Here is a 14,174-nt window from a genome sequence, read left to right as displayed (position 1 = left end):
ATGGTAAGATTTGTGGCGGATTATCCAATTAAATGACATGTTTCACTGCTTGGGACTACAGCCGTCTAATGTCTTGTATTTCACCCTTGCGAGCATGATAATCAGGCGGAATATTTTTCATTTGTAGTTTTCATTTTTTTCATTCATAATTTTCTGCTACGACTAAATAGGTATCGAGTTCATGTCGCTACTTCATCTCACAACGTCAATAATATGTAGTACTCTCTTTACAGTCTTAAAATTTTCAACATATTTCATTCCTTATATTTTAATTCTTATTACGGTTTTTTTATTCAATTTTGTATAAGACGTACCACAGATACTTTAGGCCATTTTGACCAATGCTTGCTCTCCATGTATAACCGTAGCTGCTGGCACATGTTTTAGTTAGAACTTTTTTATATAATATCATTATTATAGTATATATTAGTGCTCTTTTTATACTCAGTCAAAGTGATTCCAACAAGTCTTATTTGATGCTCTTTCTGATTTTTCATTCCAACTCTCCTTCTTATCTTAATAACGTTTATTTAGAGATTGTTGGACTAATTTACAAAAGTGACAAAAACATCTCAAACATGCCCGGCCGGGCCCCTGGGCCCATTCTTCCAGCAACAATCCTAGGCATTTTATAGTAAACACTGCTGGTAAAATGTTCTGTCACTCACAGTGTAATGAGTTCGACCGATGTGTAGGGACGGGTTAGTTTCGGATCTGTGGACGGCGGATTGTTCCCATCTTTAATCCATTCCCAGCGTCTTCTTTACCCTCAGTAACAACCATGACTGCCGAATAAGCCTTTCCTCATCCATCTGTACCAAACATCGCTCGAGGTGGCACACTTGATTTGAGACATTTCATGGATTTTAATGTTCACCATGATCCAAAGAAACTCGCTGTCATGATGAGTTGATCAGCCCAGAGCGCTTGCGTACGATCTATGGAATCAACTGGAGGTGTGTTTTTCGTGGTCACGAAACACTATTTTGGCTCGAAAATGTAGAACCTGTCCTCCACAATCCGTGTATGTGCTGTTCTGGGTCCAGTAACCAATACTGGTAGACTTAAATGACGTGCGCCTCGTATCATAAATTAGATTAGAAACTGTTTCTAGTCAGTGTCTATATATCAAGATCAGTCCATAAAATTGACATAGTTCATGAAATAATATCAAATTCTAGTGAATGTGCTTTTTTGATTATCGGGCACAAGATAGACCACCTGATCACAACAGTTTGGAAGCCACCGCAGAGGCCGATGTCACCTTGTTATCTTGACAGCTTTATCACCACTCCGCAAATTTCATAAGAAGCAGATCTAGTATGTTCCAACTTCTAGTGACACATATTCTGAACACTTACTGCTCAAATGTTTTCAGCTCTTCAAATTCTGGCTGGGGATACGGTACGCTTCAAGTCAATATATTGCGGTTTTGAATTTCATGATGAGCCTTTTCAAATATCGGGATGAGAGAACATTCTCCAAGGCGATCTATGAGCTGTAGATACAGGCTCTATCTGCCCCCTTATACCAATTCAAAAGTAGAGCTACATTTGACTGTGGGTATACGACTCACTACTCAGAGTACCCAGAAGAAGGATATCTTGCAAAGGCTGCTCTGACTTGCAAAGTCATAGCAAAGGTTTGAAGACTTGAGCAGAAGCGATTTTTGCAACCTTCGGTCACAGTTAGGCGAACATAAACGTATTCTGAGATGAGTTGGGAGCGTATTTCGTTTATAATCTCTTTTATATCTTATGCCACTACTCTCGCGAGTGTAAAATTGTATATTCGTCTCATGTCCTTTTGATTTAACATAAGGTTCGTCCCCCAACGAGAAGAAAAATATCTGGATCAATTACGGAGATGTCTTCTTTTCTTTTCTCGAAGTTGATGAATAAAATGAATAATTGAAGAATTTTCGAGATGATGTTCAAGACTTTACAAGCTATTCACAGAAGTGGTGTTGATATTCACCGGCTATCCCGCCTTTGAGTGGTCTGCAAATAAAAAACAACCTTTTCTAGTGCAAATTCCGTTCCTACCATAGAACAAAGGCCCTGAAATATTGAAAGCCGAAGTGATTTTCACTTCAAATGTCATGAGTACGACCATCATAATTTGTACAGCTAGATCAATGGTAAAGTTGTATTCAGAAAAACATGGTTCATTTTTCAGGACTCACGCCAAAGATTTATGAATAAATTTTTTTAGAATACTTTAGCAGGAAAGACAAAAAGAATCTATTAATGGATTGAAGAATGGCAGAGAGGGACTTCCCCATTCCAATCCAATCGTTCTCATACTAGTCAATGGGGTAGTACTCCTTCAACTACATGTCATTTCCCGTGATAACCATTGCTCCATACGACGACAGTATTGGTTTCTTAAAAGCGTATCCCAATCAATGGAAAGCTTAGGGCATGCAACTTGATCGAAAGCGTCTACATCAGTAAACATAGCGAGAATTCGTGGATGTACTTCATTGAAAAAGATCTTAACAATCCTCTCTCCTTTATCTTTTAATGCTGTCTCATTTATCTGGTGCTTGAGTATCAACACGTCTTTCCAAGGCTGCCAATATGAGACAGATCTTTTTAGCTTTTGCAGCTGCATTCATCGTATCGCGCCGCACCTATACCATTCGTTGCTGATCAAAGTCTCATAACTTCCTTGAGTAATGATCATGCAAATAGGCTGGGATGTTTGGATTATGTATCTAGGTGAAATCTTTTATCTTCGACATATACCATAGCTTTGATATTCTCATCAAGTCTGGCAGATGTACATCCCAACGCTTCTCCTTTAGAGAGCGACACTATTTGGGGTGGAATGATATAAGAGGGCTTCTCGATATCATTTCCGAGCTTTGCATGGGATCATAAGTTGGGAGCTTATCTTCTAAAAGTTTCACCGCATTCCCCAAATATTTCTTTGACTGAGAATCATTCGTCTGCTTTGTATGTGTGCAAGTGTTACAATTGCTATTCATACTCACTTAGAGGAGAAAGAACATATAGCCGAATCCTTGAGTTTTTTCAAGTCAAGTACTATCATTGCGGAAGAGGTCGATGCATATTTCCCATTTTTCACCGTTATCACAATCATAGTTGCCATCACCAAAATCACGTTCAGGCTAAAATTTTCTGAGGCTCTAAAATAGAACCTAAATTCCGTTGTTCTCTTGAATCAAACTGAAATTCCGTCCTCCGACTTGTCGCATATTGCTGGTTCTCGCAAATGTGAAGCCGTAACTTTAAACTGGTTTAACTTTTCAGACAAGTTCGGACTTTTTGCTACTCCTAAGCACCATTCCTTGTCACCTCTGATTTAGACCACCACATTTCATTATGGTCTCCTTTAGGAGAAATCAAGAGATCGGGGTTGTTGATATTTCAACCAAGTTTGAAAACAATATAGTAGCAAAAAGACGAGAGTTTTGGCCGGTGAATCATGTGTCAACCAGCAATGAGGGCGATTAAGTTATGCTCATTAATAACAGAACTTGCCGTATCAAGTGTTACAGCAAAAATGAACAAAAGTACGTCTGAAAATATATTTGACAAGCGAACCTTCCCGAGAACAGAGAAAGATGAAGCCGGTCTTGTGTTTCTGTCGAAAAGAGACAGTTGCTGGATACTTTGCAAGAGAGCTCTTGCTGAGACGTAAAAAAGTATCCAGTAGAAGCAAGCGAGGTTCTGATGCATCGCTTTGCACTATGCGTGGGAATTATCCCCCACTTTTGATGAATGGAACCTTTAGAAACTCATCATCGGCAAAAAACTACTCCGCAAGAGAATGCGAAGATGCTTTCAATCGCGAGGAATTCGTTATGATTTTGAAGACTGTTGAAATGATTACCATCTCTTGTGATTTTGTGAAGGTGAAAGTATACTGTGATTAAACTCTATTTCCTGAAACACGGCAAATGATCACGTTGGTGAAAGTTCTTCTCCACAGTATTTCGATGCGTTTCGTCAATATTAGTGGTCACAAACACGTATAAAACCTTTTTTAGCTTCAATTGGAACGAGGCATGAGCAGAACGAACAGGAAAAATACATCCAAGGCTTTTGCAGTAAGGTCGTCAATTCAACGAGCACATATAACAGCAATTCCAACACCACAAGATTGTAACAAGATGTACGGGACAATCAACAAGACAGCTGTAGTTCCAGCTCACTTTGCAAAGAGCAGACTTGAAAAATGACCCAGGACTTTGGGAAGCATATACTTCTGACATCAGGTTTTCTAGAAGCTTGCCATTAGGTCCATCGTGCACGCGGCCGCAAATTATTACAGCAGTATGTATGGTACCACGACATGCAAGCATGTCTGGATCGGCACGGAAAGCCTTGGTGAGTTATAGGTCGATGAGATTGTTTGTGATGGCCGTCTAATGCACGCATGGACACGACGAACCAAGGCGTTCCGAAGATTGTCTGATGTCCTCTGTGCCAGCCGGGACTTAACAAGCCACTGAGCATGAACACATCATTGATGTGCTCGAAAAGTTACACTTGATAGAATAAAGAAACCTTTAAAGGAAACATCGACCTCCCCAAGGAAATCAAAAGGGATCAAATGAAATTCAAATGGAAATCAAATGGAAATCAAATGGAAATCAAATGGAAATCAAATGGAAATCAAATGGAAATCAAATGGAAATCAAATGGAAAGCAAAAGATAATCAAATGGAAATCAATGGGAAATCAAATGGAAAGCAAATGGAAAGCAAAAGATAATCAAATGAAAATCAGTGGGAAATCAAATGGAAATCAAATGGGAATCAATTGGAAAACAAATGGAAATCAAAAGAATAACAAATGAAAGCAAATGTAAATTAAATGTAAAGCAAAAGATAAACAAATGTAAATCAAACGGCAATCAAATGGCAATCAAAAGAAAATCAAATAGAAAACAATTGGAAAACAAAGGAAAATCATAAGGAATCAAAATGGAATCCAATGAAGATCAGATGGAAATCAATTTGAAACCAATCGGGAAGCAAAAGGACAACAGAAGAAGATCAAAAGGCAATCAAAAGAAAATCAAAAGAAAATCAAATGGCCACAAAAGAAAATCAAATGGCACTCAAATGGAAACCAAACGAAAATCAGAAGGAATCAAAAGGAACTAAAAGAAATCAAAAAAATAATTTGAAAACAAATGAAACTCAAATGAAACTCAAAAGAACATCACAAAGAAAATCAGTCAAAAAAAAAACGAACCCAAAACGAAATCAAAAGGAAAACAAATGGAAATCAATTGGCACGGCCCAGTCCTGATATGGGTGCCTTGTTCGCACCGCTGTTTAATTAGCTGCGAACAGTGACAGAGGCCTCTCAGCCTAGTGTCCAGACCACAATGACGCCAGCCCCCATTCGGCACGTGACGCCTCTACCCGCTGTCCCTGGCCGGCGCCAAAAAAAAAGCCCCGCTCTTCCAAATTACAGCACCTCCCCCGGAAGACGGAGTTGCCCAATTCGGGCAAGGCAAGAGGCCCCAGGGCCGCGGCACGTGATCGACGCGTCGCCCGGGGCGCACTATGTACACCACAGGCCACCCCCCATACTTCTAAAGCCACCCACGTTCTTTCTCAGAAACCGGCAATCCACCCCCAATGCACAGCAGAGACATTCTTGGCGGCTTCTTTGCGGACGCCGCGTTCGCGGAGGCCTGCCTGCCCGAGAAGTTTGCCCGGGAATGCGCCCCGGCGCTCGGCGCCGAATCCGCCTCCAGATTCTACCGTCTTCTTTCCGAACAGCACGGGGCCGCCGTGGCCGGCGTCCACAAACACGTGCAGGCCGGGGCATATCTACCCGAGCGCTGCGAGCTTGCCCGCGGCGCGGCAAGTGTCGGCGAAGGCGGCGTGCAGCCCCCTCCCGCCCCGCCAGGCACGTCGGTTCAGTTTCTTGTCGAGTGCTTGCACAAGGCCGTGGGGGCGGGCGAGACCCACGCGGAGGAGCTCGAGCAGCAACTCCGCAGCCAGCTCCGCGCGGCCGGGCGGCGCAAACGCGAGCTTTGCCGCTTGATTGGCCAGCTCGATCTGGCGGCAAGCTGCCCGGACCTGGCGCAGTGTGCCAGTGCATGTCTGCTGGCGCAGAAGTGCATTGCGGTGCTACGGGACGACGCCAAGAGCAACAAATAGCAGCGGTCTACTCCATACATACTTGCCCGTGCGCTACGGCGCCACGTCGTCGGGCAAAACACGCAAGCTGGAGCCGTGCGGCCCGACCCACCGCCAGATATCAAACGTCCAGTTCAAGTCGCGGCGGTCGCCGATGTAATGCGAGGACTCGATGGCGCCAAGCGGGTGTGTGGCCACGTACACAAGACGCCCGATGCGCGAGTGTACGAGCGCCATGGCGCACATGGCGCAGGGCTCGTGCGTCGTGTACACGAGGAGGTTGTGGCACAAGTAGCCGTCCTGGCCGGCGGCGGCGCGGGCGGGGTCGGCCCGCCGGGCCACTTCTGCGCGGGCCACCGCGGCCACGGCGTTCATCACGCTGTGCTGCAAGACATGGTCCTCTCTGGAGTCGCGCACGGCATGCAACACGGCGATCTTCTTAGTCGCCGGGTCCTGCTGGGCCACGATGGTGGCCACCGCGGCGCCGCCGGGCCCGTGCGCCTCGCGGAGCAACCGGGCCACGAGCGCCGTTTCCTCGGCCACGTCGAAGCGCGCGGTGATGAGGTCCTGGTGGTTCGGGTTGCCCTTCCAGGAAAGCGGCCAGATGTCGCTGCTCCACCTCGCCGAGAGCTCCTTGGTGGGCGGGAGCTCCAGCGGGACGGCGCCCGCGTAGACGCAGGACGCGGGGAACGCGTCGTCGAAATGCGCCTGGAGAAGCTCGACGAGCTGGCTCTTGGCCGGGTATCGGTGGACCGGGCACAAGACCGCCAGGATGAGCGCGGCACCGGGCCCGGGCCCGGCGTGCTTGCGGAAGCGCTTGACGTGCGCCAACGCCGCGGTGTCGGCCGGGTCCATGTGCTGTTCGATGAAGCGCACCACGGCCTGGGTCTGCTGCGGCCGCACATCGCAGATCCATACTTTTTGCGTCGCGGGCACGTGGTCTGCCGGGAGCGGGACGTTCAGGCGCCGCACTTGCTTGAGGCAGCCGCCGATGGTGGCGGCCGCCAAGTCGACGTCGGCCGGCACTTTCAATTTGCCCATGCTGGTGTCTGCTGCGCCGGGCCGGTGGCCGCGGCCCAAGAGGCGCGGCGCCGTTTTTTTTCGTGGCCCTGCGGCTGGGGCCGGCGCCGCGCGGGTCCAGTGTCGCGCGGGTCCAGTGCCGCGCGGCCCGTGTCTCCCTGCCCGTCTGGCTCGGATATTCTAGCACAGATATTTTGGCACAGATATTCTGGCACAGACATTTTGGCACAGATATTCCGGCTCCCCTATTTTTTCCCGGATAATAGCACAGATATTCTGGCACAAATATTTCGGCACAGCTATTCTGGCACAGATATTTTGACACGCTATTCTGGCACAGATATTTTGACACGCTATTCTGGCACACGCTATTTCACCACGCACTATTTCACCACGCACTATTTCACCACGCACTATTTCAGCACGCATTATTTCAGCACACGCTAGTTTGGCACAGCTATTTTGGCCCTGTATTGGCACAGCTATCTTGGCACAACTTTTTGCCCTGCTATTTTTGCCCTGCTATTTTTGCCCAGCTATTTCAGCACGCAACCTTTGGGACTCGGCATGACATAGGCCCTGGCCGACTTCGGTCCACTAATATCACTCCTGGTCTGGCCGCGCTTCTCCAGGGCCCGCGCTCGCGCCCATGTTTCCTGTCATCCATGGCCCGCCCAGCGTGCGCGCATCCCATCCGATCTGCCCCATCGACCCCAAAACAGGGCCAGGATCCGGCCGCCGGCCCCGCAAAATACAACTACCGGCCCCAGCAATTCCTACGCGCCACATCCGCATTGGAAGCCTCCCCGCTCTCAATGGAGCCCACTTTGCTCCAGTACATCTGTGATCGGTTTGCGCATGTCCGCGAGTCGGGCCTTCTAAACCACTCGCAATTCGACGCGTTCTACGAGCCTTTCCGGGACTTCTTGGTGAACACGCACGTCGTGCTCCCCAACTCAACAGATCTGATCCACACGCCCATACTCAGACCCGCGCTTCTCGAGCTATCCTACCCCGACTTCATAGATGCGGTGGCTCTGGACGTCTCCACTTGCATCTTCGCCAGTCCGCAGGACCTGGCGCTCTCCAACTTCAAAACAAGTCTTTTGAAGAGCGTCGTGTGGGAGAGACTCTGCTATGTATTGGGCCGTCAGCTGTTCGTGGACATGATTCATGAAGTCTCGTGCTTTCTCCGGCTGGATGGGAACTTCACGCTCAAAGCCTCGTCTTTTCTCAAGAAAAAGCCCCGGCCGTTCGAGCCCTCCAGAAAATTCCACATGTACTTCAGCACCGCTCCCCGGAGAATCGACCGCTTGCTCCGCCAGGACTCTGTGGCTATCGCCCGGTACATTGTCCGGTGCGGCCGGCTGCAGAAACATCTTCCCAAGAAATACCGGCTGCTTGTGCGCTTGCTTCGTGTGGCCAAAGCAAACGACGACAGCCTCCAATACATACACGTGCTCAACAGTGTTGTGCGCCATCAAGGCTTGCAAAAGTCCATTTTGGCAACCGCAGTGCCGTTTGCACAAGTCACGCGGTTTGTTTTCGTCGTGTTGCACCGCGTATTCCCTAACAACACATTCGGTTGCCAGAAAAACTGGAACGTCATCAACCAGAGTGTCTATGACGTTCTCAGAACGGAACGCGCCGAAACAATCAATGCCAGGGCCATAGTGCAAAAGCTCCAAATCACCGCCATCCCGTGGTTGGGAAAACTGCCGCGGCCCACTTCCAAACAAGACTTTGAGCTGAGAATGAGGACGTTGCACCACTTCGTAAACTGGCTTCTATCTCATTTCGTGGTCAAGGTTGTATCCTGCTTCTGGTACGTGACCGAAAACCCCGCCAAAGCCATACCCCGCGAGCCTGCCAATTCGTTTTTCCTCCACCGTTCCTGGACCCGTTTGAATCGTCTCTGGTTAAGCGAGTATGTGCAGAAATACCTTCATGAAACGCATGAGTCTGGCGAAAACCATGGCCTCTGTTTCAATCGCGGCGTTTTGCGGTTGGTGCCCAAGAAGTCGGACTTCAGGCCGATTTGCACCCCGTTAAGAGTAGACCGAAGCACGCTGTCGCTTGACCACATGGCCCGCAAAAGGCTGCGCAAAGAACACGTTTTCTATGACTACAACATCATGCGTCCCATCCGAGAAATTCTCCGCAGCCAACAACGGAAGCTCGCCAATGCAAGAAAGTGTCCCTTCCCTCGCTGTGCCTCTGTCCGCGACATTGGGCAAAGCATATCCACGTTCAAATCTTCCCTCGTGACGACATTTGGTGGCAAATTACCGCCTTTGTATGGCGTGCAGTTTGATATGAAACACTGCTACGACAATCTCAACCAGGTGAAGATTCTCCATTGCACCGAGGAACTATTCCAGGACGACCCTATTTCCGAGGAGTACATTGTTCGAAAGTACACCCATTCTTCCAAGCAAGCCAGCGGAGGCTCTACTATGAAAAGCATCATCAAGAACACATCCGAAGTTGAAGAATTGGACATCTATACACACAACCCTGCAAGAAATAAACTGGACATAGTATGCGGAGACACGTCCCGCACATTGAAGTTCAGGCAAAGTGACGTGCTTGATTTGGTACGCAGCCAGGTTCTTGATGCATCGACCGAGCTCCCGAACTTTCCGGGAATCAAGTATAAACGTACCCGGGGCGTGTTTCAGGGATTTCCGCTTCTGGGCACACTCTGTGATATTGTTTACAATGCGGTGGTGGACAAAGTGTTGGCACAGGTGAAAGGAACGGACCATGAATGCATTCTTTTAAGATTGGCGGACGATTTTCTATTTATCTCAACCAGCAAGAGCGCATGTGTGAGGATGTTGGAGCGGGCCCGGAGCCGTGAGGCCAAAGAATACGGTGCTCACGTAAACCTGGAGAAAATCTCATGGATTGACGCAGCCCAACCTGGGAAAGAGCGGGCTCACTTTCTCGGCCTCACGATCGACTTGCGAACATTAAGCATTGCGAGATCAGAGGACACTGTCATCGCTCTTTCCGCAAACTTCAGGAGGTCTTTGAAGGCATCGTTGTCCTACCTCAGCTGGAGATTTCATCTAAAAGTATCCGACTACTTGCTTGACATGAAACTACTGGACTTTGACACGGTGACTGGAAATGTTTGCAAAATATTTACGCCCACTTTGAAGTGTGCTGTTGAAAGTGCTCTGGAGCACAGGTCAGAGTCCAATGTGATTGAGCAAGTTGCAGTTTTTGCTTTCCAGATTCTCTTGATTGTTCTCTCCAGATTTCGCGTCGTCAACGGACCATCCCGTCATTTCCACAAACTTTGCAGCGATATGTGGCGAATTATAGACTCAACTCTCAAAGATTATGGTGTTCCGACACAAGTTTTCAAACATCTCATTAATGCGCAATGCTAGTTATATGACCCCAAACGAACTCTTCAAATTCTCCGCATCTTGCTGCTGGCGTCTTTTCTCTAGATCTTCAATACCGCCCGAGCTTTTCAACTTCTTTTCGTCCACAAAATCGCCAAGCTCTTCTTGGAACTGAGTTAAGCTCTGAAGCTGTCTCTCCCTTTCCCTTATCTTTTCTGCTTTAGCAATTGCATCCAATCTACTCTCATGATCAGGCTTCAATGCACACACTTCACTAAGCACGGCATCCCGTAGATTGTACATGGACTCCCCGGGCCCAGGAAGCACCATCTGGGAAGCGAACGCGTTCTTCTTCGGGGTTTGTTTGCTTTGGTGCACACTGCACTTCTCTATGAGCTCAAATGTCTCTTCAATTTTCCTGATGTCTTCATCCAAGTCGTGGGTCAAGTCATCTTGCAAATTGAAGAATTGCTGTTCTTCGCACACCTTATCAAGCTCGGACTCCCATATTTTCTTCCAGGATGGCTTCCCGTCACGAATGTATTCTATGAGATCCGAGAGTTGCAGCTTGACCGCGCAGATTTCCTTCTGTGTGGACTTCAACTGCTTTGCGCCCAAACGAACGCCTCTCTGAGCAACGTCCTTTCGGAGAGCTTCCATCATATCCTGCAAGTCGTCGACCTTTGTGAGTAGTGAGTCCGAGTCTTCGGAAAGCCTTGTGTAGCTTTCTTCCATGAAAGAACGGCTTTTGACCGGCGAGCTTTCTTCGAGACAAGCCTCTTTCAACATCCCAATTTCGTGCTGCATGGCCGCCGTCAACTGTTTGACCTGTGCATCACGTGCCTGCAGAATTTGGGAGACATCCTTAAACTCTTGCTGTAGGTTCTTGAGCGCTTTGGTCAACATTGCATTGCGCTGTTCGAGCTCTTTCGAAGCCTCGCCAGTGGACGCTGTGGCCGGCTGAGATACCTGTGAAGCCAGAAGGTGTGCCGAAATGGGCGCAGAGTCAAGGGCGTCCTTGATTTGTTTGACGAGCTCGGACGAAAGAGTGTCCATCCGAGAATTCAACACATGGACAGAGGATTCCAAGCTACTCAATGACTCTTCCTGGTCGGTGGGCGCCTTGAGCAAGAGAAGCGTGCCAGTTTTGACCTCCTCTTCCACGCGGTGCTCCTCGAGCTCGAAGGACACGTTTGTGCGAAGGTCTAGGGCGTAGATCTCGGGGAAAGATGCGGTTTTGGGCGAGTAGGCAAACTTCTCCACAAACAAGAGGCGCAACGACGCCATGGTCATGGGAAACTGGACCTGCACCTTCTTCGTTTTGTCCCCGATTCGTAGGAAGATGTAAGAGTCGGCCAGGCCCGCGTCTTCGGCGGACTTTCCGAGCGGCGTCGAATGAGACGTCGCCTCGTGGATGTCTTCGGCCTCAGTGGCTCCGCCGGGCTGCGGCACGGGAAGCTCCGCGGATATCCTCAGCATGTGGCTGCCGCTGAGGTTGGCGAGCTTGGCGAATTGGTACGCGCTGAACCTTTTGGAGGCGCGCCTCAGGATCACGTTTCCCTTTTGGAGCTTGGCCAACGCGTCGCTGGACGCCAGCAGCAGGTCGCGCGGCTGCGCGGCACGCGAATAGCGGCTGTGCTCGGGCTCGGGCTCCGTGTCGCCAACGCGGGCCGTGTTGACTTTGTTCAGCAAGTCTGCTAGTAGTTTGGAGCGCCGCGGGCGGTCGGCAGAAGGGTCCTTTCTGTCGGGGAGCGAGTCGCCGTTTGGCGGCGTGGACAGCGGCACGGCCGCGCCGGGCAGTATGTGTGCCTTGGCTGGCATGGCCGAACCCGGGCGATCGTCCTGGAGGTGGTCGTGGCTCATGTTCAGGGGCATGTTCAGGTCGGCGGCAAGCTCTTTTGCACGGGCCTGTTTGTTCTTCAAGCTCTGGAGAAGCGCCACGATGATGCCGCGGATCTTCGGAAGGAACTTGTCCAAGTTTCGCTGGGTGGGCTCCTCGCTGAGGGCCGATTCTAGCACGATGCGGAGGGCCCGCGGAACGTCGCCCAAGTCGGATATGTCGACGCGGGCGGCGCTGAAGCTGCGCACCGCGGCGCGGAAATCGTTGCCCAATTTGACGTAGGCATCCAGGACGACTTTGTCGCTGGCCTCCTGGTGTGCCCATTGGGTCAAGCTCTCGAGCAAATGTTTGGTCAGCACAAGGAGGCGGGTCACGCTGGTTTCGATGGTTGACATGGGCGATCCGCGCGAGGACAGCACGGGCCTTTCGGCACGGGCCAGCACGGATGGTTCTGCCATGGCGGGGCGTGTTTCAGGTGCGTTTCGGGCGCGTTTCGGCCGGTTTGACGGCGTTTTGGACAGCGCTAGGGCGGCTTTGAGGGTGGTCCTGGCACTGGGACTCCAGGTGCTCGGAAATCAGGCTCGGGAGGCGTGCGGGCGCTGGGAAAAAGGCAGCGGCGTCTCCGGCTCAAAGCGAGGTCTATGCGGCGTGCGAGGGTCCAGCCAAAGTTCGGAAAATGGCCGTTTCCAGGGATGTGAAATGTGGTTCAGGGCGGTTGCCTGGGTCGCTTCGCGACTGTTTGCAGATCAAGCGCCGGGTCACGTGCCGGACGCGGCCGACAATGGCTTGTCCGCGCGTGCAGGTTCATGAGTTGTCTGGAAGCTGTGCTGGGGCTGTATTTCGGATACCGGCAACAGGCGCTTTCTGAATTGGCAGACATCTTCTGAATTGGCAAAAGTCTTCTGGATTGACAGACATCTGGACTAAAGTCTTCTGGATTGACAAACATCTTCTGGTTTGACAGACACCTTCTGGATTGACAGGCACGGGAATTAATGAGGGCCGTTTTGCTGCTGGGTATTGGTGCTGCACGGCGTCACGTGATCTGGGCAGTCCACCATCGGATAGACTGTCTGGCGACATGTCGGCCCAAAACCACGTTACGTAGATATGCCCCGCGGTGCAGGTCGGAATGGACCTTGGAACCAAAAGGGCGGCATTCAAAAGAAAGTCGAAAACGTATTCCTCTTTGGCTGATGCGCCGGCTTGACTGCAAATTCGTGGAGCATTATTCTACCTGCACGCATTGGCTTACGCTGGTGTCTTCGAAGCTGCCCTGTGGCTTATGGAACGGCAATGCGGGTATCCCAAGAGTGCGTGGTCTGGGTTTACGAGATTTATGAATTGTCCGTGAACATTTTGACCATTGTGCCGCAGAAACGGTGCATTGCGAACCGCGTTAATCTAATAATCTCTTACGGGCCAGCATCGACCAAGACATCCAGCAACAATCAAACCCATTGAGTTCCTTCTGCGGCTTTTTCGTTTAAATACGCCTGCCTGAATTGAATATGTTTATCAGTGAAACTCCGATGTTGTTGCATGTATAGCATGCACGTACATAGTCAGAACCAGAGTAGTTGACGTTTTCTCATGGGGCCATAAGAGGTGAAAGCAAACTGGACGCAAATCTTCTGGTTTCTGCGTCTGGTTACGTCTACTTTTCGTCTTTCTTGCGAGAGATCACGATTGTCACGATTAAAAAATACAGTGCTTTGGATAGCGGCACTTCCGGCGGTGAAGCAACTGAAAGTCGCCACACGATATAGTATGTGATCGTTTTCGATACGAACTAAGTAAACTCGAATATCTAGAAATAGCCCAT

The 14,174-nt window shown here is 49.6% G+C and overlaps 5 protein-coding genes across 5 annotated transcripts; 2 read left to right on the top strand and 3 right to left on the bottom strand.

The window, feature by feature from the left end:
• Nucleotides 1-2,325: 2,325 nt before the first annotated feature.
• Nucleotides 2,326-3,009, bottom strand: METBIDRAFT_228389 (uncharacterized protein; the record flags this gene model as incomplete). The annotated part of the gene is made up of 1 exon (XM_018855204.1): nucleotides 2,326-3,009. Exon 1 carries the CDS (start codon nucleotides 2,614-2,616, stop codon nucleotides 2,329-2,331), a length of 288 nt encoding a protein of 95 aa, XP_018713681.1. The 5' UTR covers nucleotides 2,617-3,009.
• Nucleotides 3,010-3,473: 464 nt separating this feature from the next.
• Nucleotides 3,474-3,996, top strand: METBIDRAFT_101876 (uncharacterized protein). The gene has a single exon (XM_018853705.1). The coding sequence runs from the start codon at nucleotides 3,593-3,595 to the stop codon at nucleotides 3,902-3,904; it is 312 nt and encodes a 103-aa protein (XP_018713680.1). The 5' UTR covers nucleotides 3,474-3,592; the 3' UTR covers nucleotides 3,905-3,996.
• An 884-nt stretch (nucleotides 3,997-4,880) lies between these two features.
• On the top strand, nucleotides 4,881-5,175 carry METBIDRAFT_101873 (uncharacterized protein). The gene has a single exon (XM_018853704.1). The coding sequence runs from the start codon at nucleotides 4,958-4,960 to the stop codon at nucleotides 5,138-5,140; it is 183 nt and encodes a 60-aa protein (XP_018713679.1). The 5' UTR covers nucleotides 4,881-4,957; the 3' UTR covers nucleotides 5,141-5,175.
• Nucleotides 5,176-6,030: 855 nt separating this feature from the next.
• On the bottom strand, nucleotides 6,031-7,190 carry METBIDRAFT_29721 (uncharacterized protein). Its single transcript, XM_018855465.1, has one exon. The coding sequence runs from the start codon at nucleotides 7,169-7,171 to the stop codon at nucleotides 6,185-6,187; it is 987 nt and encodes a 328-aa protein (XP_018713678.1). The 5' UTR covers nucleotides 7,172-7,190; the 3' UTR covers nucleotides 6,031-6,184.
• Nucleotides 7,191-10,551: 3,361 nt separating this feature from the next.
• BUD6 (Bud6p) lies at nucleotides 10,552-12,744 on the bottom strand (the record flags this gene model as incomplete). Its single annotated transcript, XM_018855203.1, has 2 exons — nucleotides 10,552-12,153; nucleotides 12,295-12,744. The coding sequence occupies 2 exons, from the start codon at nucleotides 12,742-12,744 to the stop codon at nucleotides 10,552-10,554; spliced, it is 2,052 nt and encodes a 683-aa protein (XP_018713677.1).
• Nucleotides 12,745-14,174: the final 1,430 nt, after the last annotated feature.

Source organism: Metschnikowia bicuspidata (genome assembly GCF_001664035.1).
Source record: "Metschnikowia bicuspidata var. bicuspidata NRRL YB-4993 chromosome Unknown METBIscaffold_1, whole genome shotgun sequence".
NCBI classification, from domain to species: Eukaryota; Fungi; Ascomycota; class Pichiomycetes; order Serinales; family Metschnikowiaceae; genus Metschnikowia; species Metschnikowia bicuspidata.
This window is presented reverse-complemented; position numbering and strand designations above follow the sequence as displayed.